Source organism: Anolis carolinensis, chromosome 1, assembly GCF_035594765.1.
Source record: "Anolis carolinensis isolate JA03-04 chromosome 1, rAnoCar3.1.pri, whole genome shotgun sequence".
NCBI lineage: Eukaryota > Metazoa > Chordata > Lepidosauria > Squamata > Dactyloidae > Anolis > Anolis carolinensis.
Genome location: NC_085841.1, coordinates 279,545,289 through 279,559,887, shown reverse-complemented (window position 1 = coordinate 279,559,887; position 14,599 = coordinate 279,545,289). Strand labels below are relative to the sequence as shown.

The 14,599-nt window shown below is 37.5% G+C and overlaps 1 protein-coding gene and 1 long non-coding RNA gene across 4 annotated transcripts in view; both read left to right on the top strand.

Moving 5' to 3' along the window:
• Positions 1-14,599, top strand: part of kiaa1549l (KIAA1549 like) — a 234,768-nt gene that overhangs the window by 140,409 nt on the left and 79,760 nt on the right. For all 3 annotated transcript variants that reach the window (XM_008106762.3, XM_062967756.1, XM_008106755.3), the window contains exon 13: positions 2,587-2,714. In XM_008106762.3, coding sequence (XP_008104969.2) covers positions 2,587-2,714 — 128 coding nt within the window. The remainder of the gene's footprint in view (positions 1-2,586; positions 2,715-14,599) is intronic.
• On the top strand, positions 2,723-12,733 carry LOC134295406 (uncharacterized). The gene is made up of 2 exons (XR_010001964.1): positions 2,723-6,953; positions 7,083-12,733. It is a non-coding gene; the product is annotated as an uncharacterized LOC134295406 (long non-coding RNA).

Genomic DNA, 14,599 nt, shown 5'->3' with positions numbered 1-14,599 from the left:
TAACTGTCGACTTACTAAGTTCTATTTTATTAAACGGGTATACGAACAATTGCATTAAGACCTAAGGCTCCTCAGAGGATGTTGGTTTAAGAGTAGCAACTAAAGGTTTTTAAATTGCTAAGTAATACCGTAGCTGCTTGAATGCTGGCCATAGACCTGAGGCAGCTTGAGAGCTATTAATTCACTGTCAGAACATTCTTTAGTTATGAAACTGTTTGTCTAATATTTATTTCACAGTGGCCTTGTGCTTTGCTTTCACTGTCATTCCTTGTTACCTAACTAGATAACCCATACATATAAACAATAAAATGTATTTATTTATTTATTTTTAATTTACAGTATTTATATTCCGCCTTTCTCACCCCGAAGGGGACTCAGGGTGGATCACAATGCGCACATACATGGCAAACATTCATTGCCATTAGACATACGATATATAGATAGACAGACAGACAGACACAGAGGCAATTTAACGTTTTCCAGCTTCCGGCTTCATAAGGGTATGCTCGATTCTGGCCACGGGGGAGCTGCCGCTTCATTGTCTACGGAGTCCTTGATGGAGTACTTATTCCTTTCTTCACACTGCTGGAAGTTTTTATGCTGTCGTAAATTAGTTAAATTAGCCTTCCCGCATAAAGCGGTACCTAAATTTTCTACTCGACAGATGCAACTGTCTTTCGAGCTACTTAGGTCAATAGTGAGCTAGGCTATTAATGGTCGGGAGCTTAATCCGACCCGGTCTGGCTTCGAACTCATAACCTCTCCATCAGTAGTGATTTATTGCAACTGGCTGCGCCACAGCTTTTCCACTTATACCAGTAATGCTAAGGGGAACTGAGAAATGTATTTGTAATACTACTGCCAAAATCAATTTTAAAATGACATAATTATGATTTATCAGCTGAATCTTTGGCTGGAATGCCTAATCCGGCATCTCACATTACTCTAAAGAGATACGTATATTCTATGTAAGTAGCAGGTATGTATGGACTGTGTGAATGTTAAATCTGAGAAATGTAATATAAGGGGGGAAAAATCAAGCTTTGTTGTTGGCTTGTTAATCCTAAAGTTTTTTTTTGTTTTGGTTTGGTTTTTTTGGCTCAAGCCAGGCTCTCAGGTTCAGGCAACATGATAAAATGAGTTAATTTTACTCATTTGTGACAATGTGGTAGCAAAACTATGTAGCATCCCAGCATGGTACTTATTTATCTTGGCTTGTTGTTATATACAAATACATTCCTCCCTCTCCATTGTCACATCCACCAACACCAGGAACAATACTTGTTAGAATCAGGGTAAATCTCACTTTCAAATGAAACAAGATATTCCCTATGATGAGGAAACTAGAGTGTATCAAACAAGAGGCTGCTTTCTTTCCGATGTGGATACAACATTTGAACAGAAATGGAGAATGGTTGTGTGATGCCCCCATCATGTGTGACAGAGATGACTATGGCTTGGTGGTTTTTTTGGTAATACCTAATCATCAGAAGTAGGCATTTTCCTAAAAGGCTGTGCTCATACACAACACGAAAATGGTTTGTGAACACCTTGAGCTCATGTACTACCGCTTGACTGACTTCTGGCACAATGGTAAGGAAGCGACTGGAAACATTGGCTCCTCTCCTGAACTGTTGTGTGTTGTTTTGTCTGAACATAGACAAACTGTGATTACTGTTAACTATGCTATGATTAATAATCCTGGCTACACATTATAATATTTTTGGGTTAGATAAAAATAACAAAATAAATCATAGGTCAGTGGTTCTCAACCTTTGGGTCCCCAGATGTTTTGGCTTTCAACTTCCAGAAATCCCAACAGCTGGCAAACTGGCTGGGATTTCTGGGATTTGTAGGCCAAAACACCTGGGTCCCGCAGGTTGAGAACCACTGTCCTAGATGCTTGCAGTTCCCATGTTTGTTTTGATCATGAACCTACTGTGTACCTTATTGTTTGAGAACATATGTCTTCAAAATGTATACATATGGTGTGTTAAACATACATTTACAGCTGAGTGTCCTTTCTTTATAAGCACACATTGATAAAGGAAAACCTTACAAATGATAAGAAAGACAAGGGCTGTCCACTTTATAAAATTCATCAAACAGTTATATTTCCTTTGAAAGTATACCTGTAGGCAAACTTCATGTATGAAATACATTGACTATGACTGTAGACATACTTCAAGTATGAAAATATGTGGAATGACCATGCTTGGCTTTTTCTGAAAGAGGGTTTGGACTATCACAATTATTTAGTGTTTGTTCTGTGGGGGAAATTATCTTTTTTATCCTCTCAAAATTTCCCTTTATCACGGTGAGTTTGCAGAAACAGGGCATTCATTCAGTTGTGAATGCACAAAGACCTTTCTCAGTTTTGAGTTTGTATAAAAAAGATATATGGTATGGATCTCTCCCTGCTTCCATTGTGTTTCTTTGCTGCAGCATCATTTTTATTCGTTCTTCCTTGTATGAAAGCCAGACCTGAAAAGCCAGTGATGCAAAGCGAGCAAATGCAATAACCTTGAAATGAGGAATATGCAGGAGAAACTTAGTCTTCTTCCTTGTTGCTATGGTTACTTGCAGCAGGTCGCCGAGTGAGAACGGTTCTGTCATCAGCAACGAATCAGGGAAGCCCAACTCGGGCAGAGGCTCTCCACAGAAAGTAATGGCACAGCAGAAAGTGACAAAAGAGGAGGGAAGAAAGAGGAATGGTGAGAAATGTTTCCTGATGAAAGATCTACTTTGCGCCTGCTATTTCTCCCATGGAGATGGGCTGCTGCAGAAAGCCCAGTCTTGCAAGCCACTATTTAAGAGAAATGCCCCCTAGTCTAGTAATCCCTTTGTGGTCTGCTTTTCACTATACTTGGATGTCCCTTTGTTTGTGTTTGTTTCCTTTGCACACATTTTATGCTCTGTGCAGCAGCCCCTTTATCGCCTATCTCAATATTTATGGAGACTGGAGGTTTTGCCATTACAGGTTTGTTTTCATGGTGCATTAAAAATCAGGCGGAGTGGTCTATGTACATGGTTTGTGTCTGCAACACATGGACTTTTATGCCTACCTCCTTCTGGCTCTCAGTTGACCAGGATCCAATAGTGTGGCTTAATTGGGCAAAATTGGGTGTGAAGAGGCATGATTTCCCTTCAAGCGACAATTTGCTCTTTGTTCGTTAAACACCTCCTATTTTGCGCTTGTCTTTGCTCTGTGGATGTTGTCACCCAAAGCAGAGCCTGATGTTTAGAATCTCATTTTTTCAAGCTGATGCTTCAGGCTTTTGATTAATAGAGCAGCACCTATGTTTAATTAGAACTGATATCCATTTCCATTTTTCTTTTTTTTGTGTGCTTGCTTATTCTTCCTGAATTGTAAATGTTGTATATTATCAACAATTGCATGAAGTGAGTGTTGCATTTCTTCTGCTGTTTGGCAATGGTTACTAGTGAATCACTCAATTTTAAAATTTGAAGCCCCCCCCTTTAATAATGTGTAGCATGTGTTAGAGCCAACATTTGCGGTAATGTAGCGTCACGTACATTATGCACATAATGTAGCGTTCTTACATTATAAGCAGCTTAGATACATTGTAAAAGGTACATAATTGTTGGCAAGTGTTTAGGAACAGGCTATTTGACTTCTCAAAACACTTGATATGAAAAATATCAACTATGAAATAGTCTTACGTGTAAACAGGTGACTATGAGAGTGGCATTGAGCATAGTTGATTTCATTTTCACATTGAAATCTTCCACTTGCAGGCATGACGTTGACATTCATATATTTCAGAACAAGTTAACTGTAGTTAGTAACTCACCAATTATAGCAATTTTCATAAAGTTCCAATCATTGCTGATTTTCTGAAAATGAAACTCCATGCAGCTTTCCACAGATTATGTTTTTTATGTTTAAAATTCACTCCACATTCTTTAAAAAAATCTTGCAAACAATATTTATTTTCAATTTGCTTATATGTGTGAGGATATGTTATTTTCTGTGTTTCTTCTTTGATATTTAGGTTTCAGATCATTTCCAAAGAAAATTGGTAAAGGATTTTAGTTTCTTAATTAAAACTGAATTAATAATTCATTTAAGCAATAATGGCCACAATGGAATTGTATCTTTTGGATAAACATAATGGCTATTGAACTATGAATTCTCTGAACTTTTCATCATTTTATCTGTGTGTTGAACCTAGACATAGTCATTGTCCACTTAAATCTGTGGGACAAATTACTTGTGACTAAATTTAATTCCATTGATTTAAGTGAATCTGTTTAAGGCAGGATCCATCACAGTGACTATCAACATTTTATTACATAATCTTACCATGTAATCCCTCTGCAGACAAAAGGTTTTCACCAGTGTGTGATTTTATCTATGTTCCCCACATTTCTCTTTTATCTAGCGCTATCCCCTAATGACTGAAGGAGGAGGAGAAATATCAAAAGGAGCCCTTCCTCTCTGTTGTCACAAGCCTTTTATCAATAAAGGGACACTACAGTCTTTTCAATGCCAGCTATTAACTGTGCTACTTGTTAAGGTTAAGATAATGAACAAATCTTTCTCTGCCTCCCCCCTCCCCCATTACCTTTTCTGTTCTCAAGAAAAGAGACATTAAAAATCTGGTGGTTTATCCAGTGTTTTCCCTGACCTTGGTAAATAGAAGTAATAGACTGTAGCTGTAGCAGGAGAAGCAAAAACTTTAATTTGGGACACTTTGATAATTTACATCTTCAAAGTCAGCTATTTTCTCTTCAGGAAAAAAAAATCTAATCAGAATCCAAACACTGAAATACATTTTCCTCACTGTTCACATTAGTTGATTTTAGGGGTTCAAAGATAAGGATGGTTTATTAGTTGTCATGGTAACAGGCCAATTTTAGATGCCAGTCTTGTGACATTTAGTTAGAAAGGAAAGTGAAACATTTTGTGGTTACTTCTAAAAGATAAACCATAATATAATTCTCCTTAAAACCTTCCTTAATTTGGGTATAAAAGATACATTGGTGCAGGTGAGCGAGTAAAAGGAAATAAATGATTTAGTATAAAAAGAAAAGGTTTAATGAAGGATCAGTCAGTCAGTCTTTTCTGTTGAAAAATTCACCTGCCATTCATAGTTAGAGTGTTTAGATTTGAAATAGAAATAAAAATGTAAATCCAATTCTTTTCTATATTAGTCATGTAAACAGCTTCACAGGCCACTGAGACTAAAAACCAAAGGGATAGTTCCAGTAATTGAAGTCTTTCCATCAGTGGAACTGTAGGGGGGCTACTTTTACACTCAGTTGTAGCCTCATCTTTGAGTCCCCAGCATTGGCCCATAAGGTCTGGAGCCAATGTGAAGGCACTACAGAAGGTGTTGGGCTGGGTGAGTAGGAGAGTTTTCCATTATATTGGCCGTTGGCTCTAGGAGTAAGCATTGAAGTCCATCTTTCCTCTAATGTAATCATTATGTAATCTGTCTTTGTTATGTTGTACGCTGCTTTGAGTTCTTCTCTGGGACAAAAGAGGGATAGAAATAAATAAATAATATAATATAATATATGCTATTGGCATATTTAAAATGTTCCTGCCTGATTTGCTATTTTAAACATTTACACACCCTCCCGGAGATACTTTTGGTTTTCTATCATTTCTGGAACCTGACCAACTTTGTAGCTCTAGGATATCCCTCTCTCTTTTGCCAGGAGATGTCATTCATGATCTGGACAGTCCATCCTAACTCCAGATGGAGACAGTACTCATGCCTGCCTTCCCTCAAAAAACAGTAAGCCTTGGTTGCATATAGGGCGAATCTGAATGAAATGAGACTTTGAAATAAGAAAACTAATTGAAATTGGAGGAAAGAGAGAGCTACTCAAACAAACGTTTGACAGTTCAATTTGAGTGGCACTTTCTTAGAATGTTATAACATGTAAATGGAGAAGCTTTCCTAATAAACTAAGAAGCTTGTAATCTCTGCTCTATTTGGTAAAGAAAATAATGTTTCAGTGGAGTATAACAAGAAGACACTGTAAGTGCGCACCTTAGAATAGCTTCACCTTGCTGTAGACACCAAGCAGCACACAGATGAAAGTCTTTTGTAGTTTATTAAGCAAAAGCAGTATATATATATTGTAGCAAAGCAGGCAGAAATACAGTTTCAATAATAGTTGCAAAATAGAGTCCAGAAATCCAAATCCAAAACCCCATAGACAAAAACAGTAGTCCATTCAATGAGTTACAAAGATCCAGGAACAGGAATATATCCAGGGCAAAGACCGCACCGAAACACAGACTAAGTTCTCTGTTGAAGTGATGATTTGCTTTGACAAAGAGCTGCCTCTCAGCAAACTGTTTTTAAAAGCAAATCATGAAAGCATTCCTTTTCCCTTCACTAGCCTTCTTATTAGCTAATCCAAGGCTTCGGCATTCCTTTAAACTGTAAACGAGAATCAAGAAAGCAATGGGGCCTCACACTCGGCCTCAGCCTGGCATTCAAGGTCGGTGCCTTCGTTAACGTTATCTTGCACCTGAACCTGAGACACATCATCCTCATTATTTCCCATGGGAACGCTTCTCTGGTTTTCATCAGTGACAGGCTGCTTCTGGTTCTCTTCAACAACAAGCTGCATCTCTGAACCAGACTCTGTCTGAATCCCATAATTCCCCACATAATCAGAATCATCCTGAAACCCATCTTGAATCCCAAAATCCTCATCATCGTCGTCCCCTTCGCTCTGAGGTTGTTGCTGAGTCACAACAGTAAGGGACTGGAATATGGTTAGAATCATAAAACTGAAAAGGACTGGAAGGGCTGTTTAATCTATTGTTTTGCCATATAGGAATACACAACTAACACACTTCTGACATATGACCATTCAATTTCTGTTTAAAGACCTCAAATGAAAGAGTCCATCACTTTGAAGGCAGTCCATTGTACTGATTTTACCGTCAGTACATTCTTCCTAATGTCGAGATCAGTGGTTCTCAACCTGTGGGTCCCCAGGTGTTTTGGCCTGCAACTCCCAGAAATCCCAGCCAATTTACCAGCTGTTAGGATTTCTGGGAGTTGAGGGCCAAAACATCTGGGGACCCACAGGTTGAGAACCACTGGCCTAGATGAAATCTCTCTTACTGTAATTTGAACCCATTGGTTTGCATTCTAGTTTCTGAGGCAGTTGAAAGCAGGCTTGCTCCATCTCCTTACATGATGACCCATGATGACAAGATGACTATCATGTCACCTCACTCTGAGTTAAACAAACCCAGCTCCCCAAGCTTTTCCTTGTAGTATTTGAATGACTGTGTAGTCATAGCAGCTGTCGAGATATGCAATTACTCAATAGATAAGAATGAATATCTAAATAGATGTTATTAAGATGGTTATTGATAAGATGCAAGGGACAGACCCTGGATTTGTAATTTTTTTGGGGAAATAGCAGGCACCATAGGGAATTAAGAAAAGTGTTGAGAGCCTGATGATTATGATGGGAAAAAGACTGTGTCTTATTAATACATGTACAGACAGTCCCCAAGTGACGAACAAGACAGGTTCTGTAGGTTTCTTCTTAAGATGAATTTGTAAGATGGAACAGGTACATTGTTAAGTGTAACTCCAGCCATATATATATATATACACACACACACACATACAGTAGAGTCAGAGCCGGCCCTAGGTATTTTTCAAACAGAATTTTGGCGCCCCCCCCCCCAAACCAATCACTGAAAAATAAAAGCATTGGATAAGCAAAAATGTTGGATAATAAGGAAGGATAAAGGAAAAGCCTATTAAACATCAAATTACATTATGATTTTACAAATTAAGCACCAAAACATCATGTTTTACAACAAATCAATAGAAAAAGCAGTTCAATACATGGTAATGTTATGTAGGAATTACTATATTTGCGAATTTAGCACTAAACATTGAACAAGGATATAGGGCAGTGTGGACTTAGATAACCCAGATAGCCCTCAGTATTAAAAAAAACTCTAAAATCAGGACAATAAATAAAGAACAACACTCTGAAAGCAGAAGAAATCCAGACAGTAAACAATCAGGGACAGCTAACTCCTCCCAAAAAAAGATTCTCCCAGGCAAGAAGAAGCCAGGCCTTGAAGCCACAGGGCCATTAAATGCTAATCAAGGTGATTAATTACAACATTCACACCTGCTTCAAAGAAAAGTTCTTTCTCCCACCCTGGATCTTTTACAGATATATAAACCCCACATACCTAGCTTTCAACTTCCCACAGACCTCACAATCTCTGAAGGCCCCAAAGGTGGGCTCACGTGGTGCGAAGGTGGGTCCATGCTGGCCGGAAGGCCCATTGCGGGCACCGGGAGGCCCAGCACGGAAGGCCCGAAAGAGAAGGAGGTGGAGAATGGTGCCCCTCCTCCCAGGACGATGGCGCCCCCGGGATGATGGCGCCACAGGCAAGTGCCTAGTTCACCTTATGGTTGGACCGCCTCTGAGTAGAGTCTCACTTATCCAACATAAATGGGCCAGCAGAATGTTGGATAAGTGAATATGTTGGATAATAAGGAGAGATTAAAAAAAGCCTATTAAACATCAAAATAGGTTATGATTTTACAAATTAAGCACCAAAACATCATGTTATACAACAAATTTGACAGAAAAAGTAGTTCATTACACATTAATGCTATGTAGTAATTACTGTATTTACGAATTTAGCACCAAAATATCATGATATATTGAAAACATTGACTACAAAAATGCGTTGGATAATCCAGAATGTTGGATAAGTGAGACTCTATTGTATATGCTTTGTATAGCATAGGGAAGTGTTAACATCCCTGTGGTGTTTATTTGGCTGTCTGTGTCCCTGTTCAGAAGATTTCACCTCACTTTCTGTTCCCGTGATAATTGGATTTTGAAAAAAAAATGACTTGTTGTGGAAACAAGGTTTGGTGATAAAGCTTCAGTTGAGACACCTTTTCACATGATAACTTTTTCAGGAGTCAATTTCCCTTACTAGTGGTAGATTTATCTCAATTTCTGTTGTGTCACCTCTGTCGTTTGTAAGTCGGATGTTTGTAACTTGCGGACTACCTATACTAATCATTATCAACCCTGTTAAACAGCCTAATAAAGAAATAGGGTTCAGTCCCCATGAGAGTCCTTTTGAATCTTCTGAGGCAATGTTATATACTGTAATCGAACAGTATCGGTCCTGAAGTTTTATTTTTTAGGTGAATGTGTGTGTAATAGGTACATTTTTAAAAATGTCACTCCAGTCAAAAATACTTTGTTTAGTTTGGATAGCACAGGGAAAGGTTAACACCCCTGAAATGTTTGTTTTGCGGCCTGTGCTCCTGTGCAGATTTCTCCTCACTTTCTGTTCCTGTGACAATTGGATTTTGGAAATTTGGGGTTGTCATGGAAACAAGGATTACTAATAAAGCTTCAATGGAAACACCTTTTTCCCCATGATAACTCTTACAGGAGTGAATTTCTCTTTCTAGGAATAGATCTCCTCTCACCTTCTGTCATCTCACTCCCTGTTTGTAACAGTCGTATGTAAATTTGTAACTCAGCCACTGCCTGTATAATGCTTTCCATGCAATGGACTGAAATGTAATGAAACTTAAACACCAGATATTGATATACCTGTTGTTCCTTTAGGTAAATTTGTAAGTTTTAATATCTATAATATCAGTAATAAGTAGCCTACATAGAACATATAGAGACCACGCATTTCCCTTTTAAATATCTTGAGATTTCAATACTTAAGGCTGCTTAAGTGGGATGCTGGTTAACACAGCCACCATTATGCATACTGGTGGGGGCTCACGTGGTAATTTGTATTTCCCTGCTAGATCTATATAGATCTGGGGTATATCGGGAGACACGGTGCTCCAGGTAGGCTGGACCAAAACCGTATAGGGCAGTGTAGATCTAGCCTATTAGAGAGAAAGGGAGAAACTATATCTGTTTCACTGGGAATAAATCCCACTGAAATTCAGTTATACCATACTAGCAGTTTTTCATCACATAACATAGCATTTTTTTTATTGGAAAATATATATTTACATGTAACCTGATGATATGTAACAAGTAAGTTCCAAGCTGTTCCATATGCTTTTAGTTAATTTTCCAGTGCAGTCTTTATCACTTTCTACGTTTAGACTTTTAGACTTATTTATTTATTTAATTATTTACAGCATTTATATTCTGCCCTTCTCACCCCGAAGGGGACTCGGGGCGGATCACATTACACATATAGGCAAACATTCAATGCCTTTTAACATAGAACAAAGACAAACAAACATAGTCTTCGAGCGGGCCTCGAACTCATGACCTCCTGGTCAGAGTGATTCATTGCAGTGATTGATTGCAGCTGCTCTCCAGCCTGCGCCACAGCCCGAGCCCAATAATTAGAACAGAGGACATCTTGTTGAAGAGCTTGCTTTGGTCTCCAGGACTAGCATTTATTAGATAAATATGATCCTAATCCTAACCCTTCGGTTGAGAGATCTGCAAATTCTCCCAGTTGTTCTGTTGTCTTTTCCAGCGAAGCTGTCTTTTCAGCCAAGAAGCATTTATAACCTTGGCCTCAAAATGTTTGTTCTTTAAGTTGGAGGAGAAATAGTGTGGGATGTATGAGGTTTTCTGCAATCCCAGGAGGTTGGGCTTCTTTAGAAAGATCGTTAATCTCAGTAGCTCAAGTGTCAGTGCAAATATGTAGAACATTTCAGTACACTGTAGTTTCTATAGTAACTATCTTATTTTTTTTCTTTCCAAAAAAAGTCTAGTAGATGCTTATTGTGCCTGAGCTTTAGGAGGAATGATTGGATATAATGAATGTAAAAGCATGCTGTTGAGCTATGTACAAGCTAAGAGGTAAAATAATCACTTCAGATGGAAGCTGTTCCTCCTTGCCCCCCCCTTCAATAGAATTAGAATAAGCAAACTACTTAACATTGCAAATGATTCAAAAGAGCTCTTTCCCTCCACACAGACTATTGTTAAGTTGAAGGCCATTTGTCCCAGATGTGTAAGTTCTTGATAAGTTCAAATTGGAACTTTACTAATTAAGTAGTGCTGTACAAACATTGGCAGCTTTGCTTGTTACTACTATAGTTAGTAAAATAATAGCAAAATCTAAATAGTCCATCACTTGCCTATTATATATGCCTTGTTAGAAATCAAAGGTTGGCAAGGGTTTGTACCCTTGGCTGAACCCAAGAAGCAGTGTAAAAGTCTCTTTTTTGTTTTTTATTGGAGAGCTTTTCAGCTTATTTATGATTTTGATGATGATGCTGGTAGACAGTAATCAGATTCTTCTGAGCATTCTTTGTGTGAAACCACAGTGTAAGAGAGAGACAAGAGCAAACATGAACTTCCCCCACCGTGTTTACATACACTTCATTGCTCAGGTAAGTGACAGCTTAAGTTTGCCAGCATTTGTGAACCAAATCTTGATTTTATCATGCATGTGTCAGTGAAATGAAACACAAAAATAAAATTCAGATTTGTTATCTGAAAGCCAGTGGTTTTCAGGCTGACAGGGGAAATCAGCAGTCTTGTCCCCTATTTCCCACAGTGTGCCAGAGACAATTCCATCTGTAGTTGTGGCATTGAATGTTTGCCATTTATATGTATGTTAACCACCTTGAGTCCCTCTGGGGAGAGAGGACGGCCCAGAAATAAATTTGTTGTTGTTGTTGTTGTTGTTGTTGTTATCTTTGTTGCCATTGGCTTGTATTGTTTCTTTCATGGAAGCACTTTGAGGGAATGGCAACAGATGGTTTAGATGGTTCAGGGACTGGCACTGCTCCACAGAACACCACTGATTTAAGTGCCATTTACTGAAACAGCATGTTCTATTCAGAGTGAGAAATGTAATTGTAAATTTTCATATATTATTTTTGATATTAACAGATAATTCATTTGATTTGAGTAACAATTGTACAGTTAGTATTTTGTTCCCATGATGTATTGCTTTTAACATGCATTTTAAGACAGCTTTGGGAATCTGTACTGAAATGGGAGAAAGAAGTATTTTGATTTTTAAAGAGTCTATATCTCACATTTGCTATAGTCTTGTCAGTCAATTTTTCAGACCATTTTTCAAGATTATGTAAAAAACTGTCTTAAAATTCAGTTATGGGGTATTTAATAGATCAATGGTTCGCATCTTAAATCTCTAGATCAGAGCTTTCCAAACATTTCATGTTGGTAACATACTTTTGAGACATGGATTATTTTGTGACACAGCCATTCAGTTTTGCTAGCAAACCAGAGGTTAAACCAATCCCTTGTAAGACATACAGACACATATATAAATTGTAATAATTGTAATAAAAACATATTTCATGGAAATTGTTCATTTATATTTAAAAAATATTTATTGCTTATTTCACATAGATGCATAATATTTGTGCAACACACCTGCACACTGCAGCCAACACACGAATGTGTCATGACACACAGTTTGGCAAGCTGTGCCTTAGATGTGCACCTATCATTCCAGAAGACTGCGTGCATTGACTAGGGATTATTGGAATTGTAATCCAGTGCACAAGTTTAGTGGGTTTAAGAAAGGAGACCAGTAACATTTGAACTGGTCTTTTGTCTAAAATTCACAAAAAGCTGGAACTATCCAGTAATTGCTGTGTTCTCAGTGGGGTGCGGTGAAGAAGAAAATCTGGGGCAGGATGCATTTTGCTGAAGGGTTGAGAACTTTCATAATCACATGTATTAATATTAAAGTATTGAATATCTACATTTCTCTCGCTGTATTTCTTAATTTCTTCAATATATTTCCTATTACTCCTTTCCTGTTAAATCTTTTTAAAATTATGGTAAAGGATCCTGATGTAGAAGATAGAATTAAAACTTTCAGGCTATAACTTTATAATGTGGTAACCCATATTATCAGTAAAAGCAATTTACGAGGAATTAAAAATATGCAGCAGAACCATTGCCGATATTGAAGCAAAAACAGAATAAAAGACCTCTATGACAAATTTTGAATGTAGAAATTCCTAATGATTGTGCTAATATTTCTACATATATCCCTATGTCTCACTGTACACAAATTAATTGCTCATGCACATATTAGAAGATTATGAGACTAAAAGCAGATAATTTAGATATTTGATACAATGCTAAATTCATATTAAAATTTAGTACTTAATATTTAAATATTACATATTCTACATATGTTTGTTTTAACTTAATAATTGTGACATGAAAACTTTTCTATAAAACAACAAATAATAGATTATATAGTTGTATGGCTTCAAGTCATTTCTGACTTATGATGACCCTATAACATAGGATTTTCTTGGCAAGATTTGTTCAGAAGGGGTTTGCCTTTGCCTTCTTCTGGACTAAGAGTGCGACTTACCCAAGGTCACCCAATGGGCTTCCATGACTGAGTGGGGGATCCAGAGTCCAGACACTTTAAAAGACACTTAAAAGTTTTATGTCCTATCAGCTATCTTAAACATTCTGCATCGCATTCTGTATAGCACCAGTAGGATATTATTTGATAAGGAAATTTAGGGTGCATACATTGAGCAAGCTAGCCCTGGGTAAATCTATCCATTGTTCAAGTAGCTTTTTATTTGTGCAACAATGTAAAAAAGGGAAATCCTTTGCTTCAAGCATAAAATAGTGTAGACCTTTTCACAGTCTCAGAATTTTTCCATTTAGTTCTGCAACATGAATAGACTAGTTTTGAGCAACAGGTGGGAGTGGTTGGGAACAAGCTCTGCTATTTGCGGAAAATTGTGAATCATATAGAAATAATGCAGGGTTTCCTTTACTCTTAGAAAAATACTAAAAATGAGACATTTTAATGCATTTTTGCTCAATGCTTGATGCCTATGTTGGGCATATTAAAGCATCCAACCTCTCACTAAGAAAAAAGTAAATGATACATGCACAGTTCTGCAAATCCCAAGGAAATAGTTTACAAGTCTGACATAACCTTTATGCTTTTCATCAATTCAGATAAGTTATCATCTCAGGCTATTGCACATACTTGGGTATATAGATTCATATTTTGATTCACTTGTAAGAAATACTGTCTTTCCAGACATACACTGTTAATTTATCCTTTTATGGGGTACCGTGAGTCTACATTGTAATTAAAAAGCAATACATTTTCAGATAAAGTAAACTTTCTAGATTACAACTCTGTCAGTTGCTATCAAAAAGTGATATTTTCTCGTGTCAAATAATTTATTGTCTTTCATATAGTCAATGGATTGTTTGTTCTGTGAATAATAGTCACAACCACTAGCATGGTAGTAGCTCATAAATTTGTTTCTGTCCATGATGATTCCCTTAACCTCATTACATTGACCCTAAAGATAGTTGCCATCCGACAGATGCTTTACCACTTCCTCTGCTTTCTGAGACAGTGTATGTCTGTATGTTTCTTTGAGTCACCTTTGGTGACCACATGAATTTCACAGTATTTTTCAGGCAAGGAATGCCCAGAAGTAGTTTTTCTACCTGGATTATAGTCAACAGCACTTGGTTTCATTGGAAATCTCCCATCCAGGTACAACCAGGGCAGGCCTTGCTTAGCTTCCAAGATAGGATGGGATCAAGTGCCTTTGGGCATATTTAGGAGTAG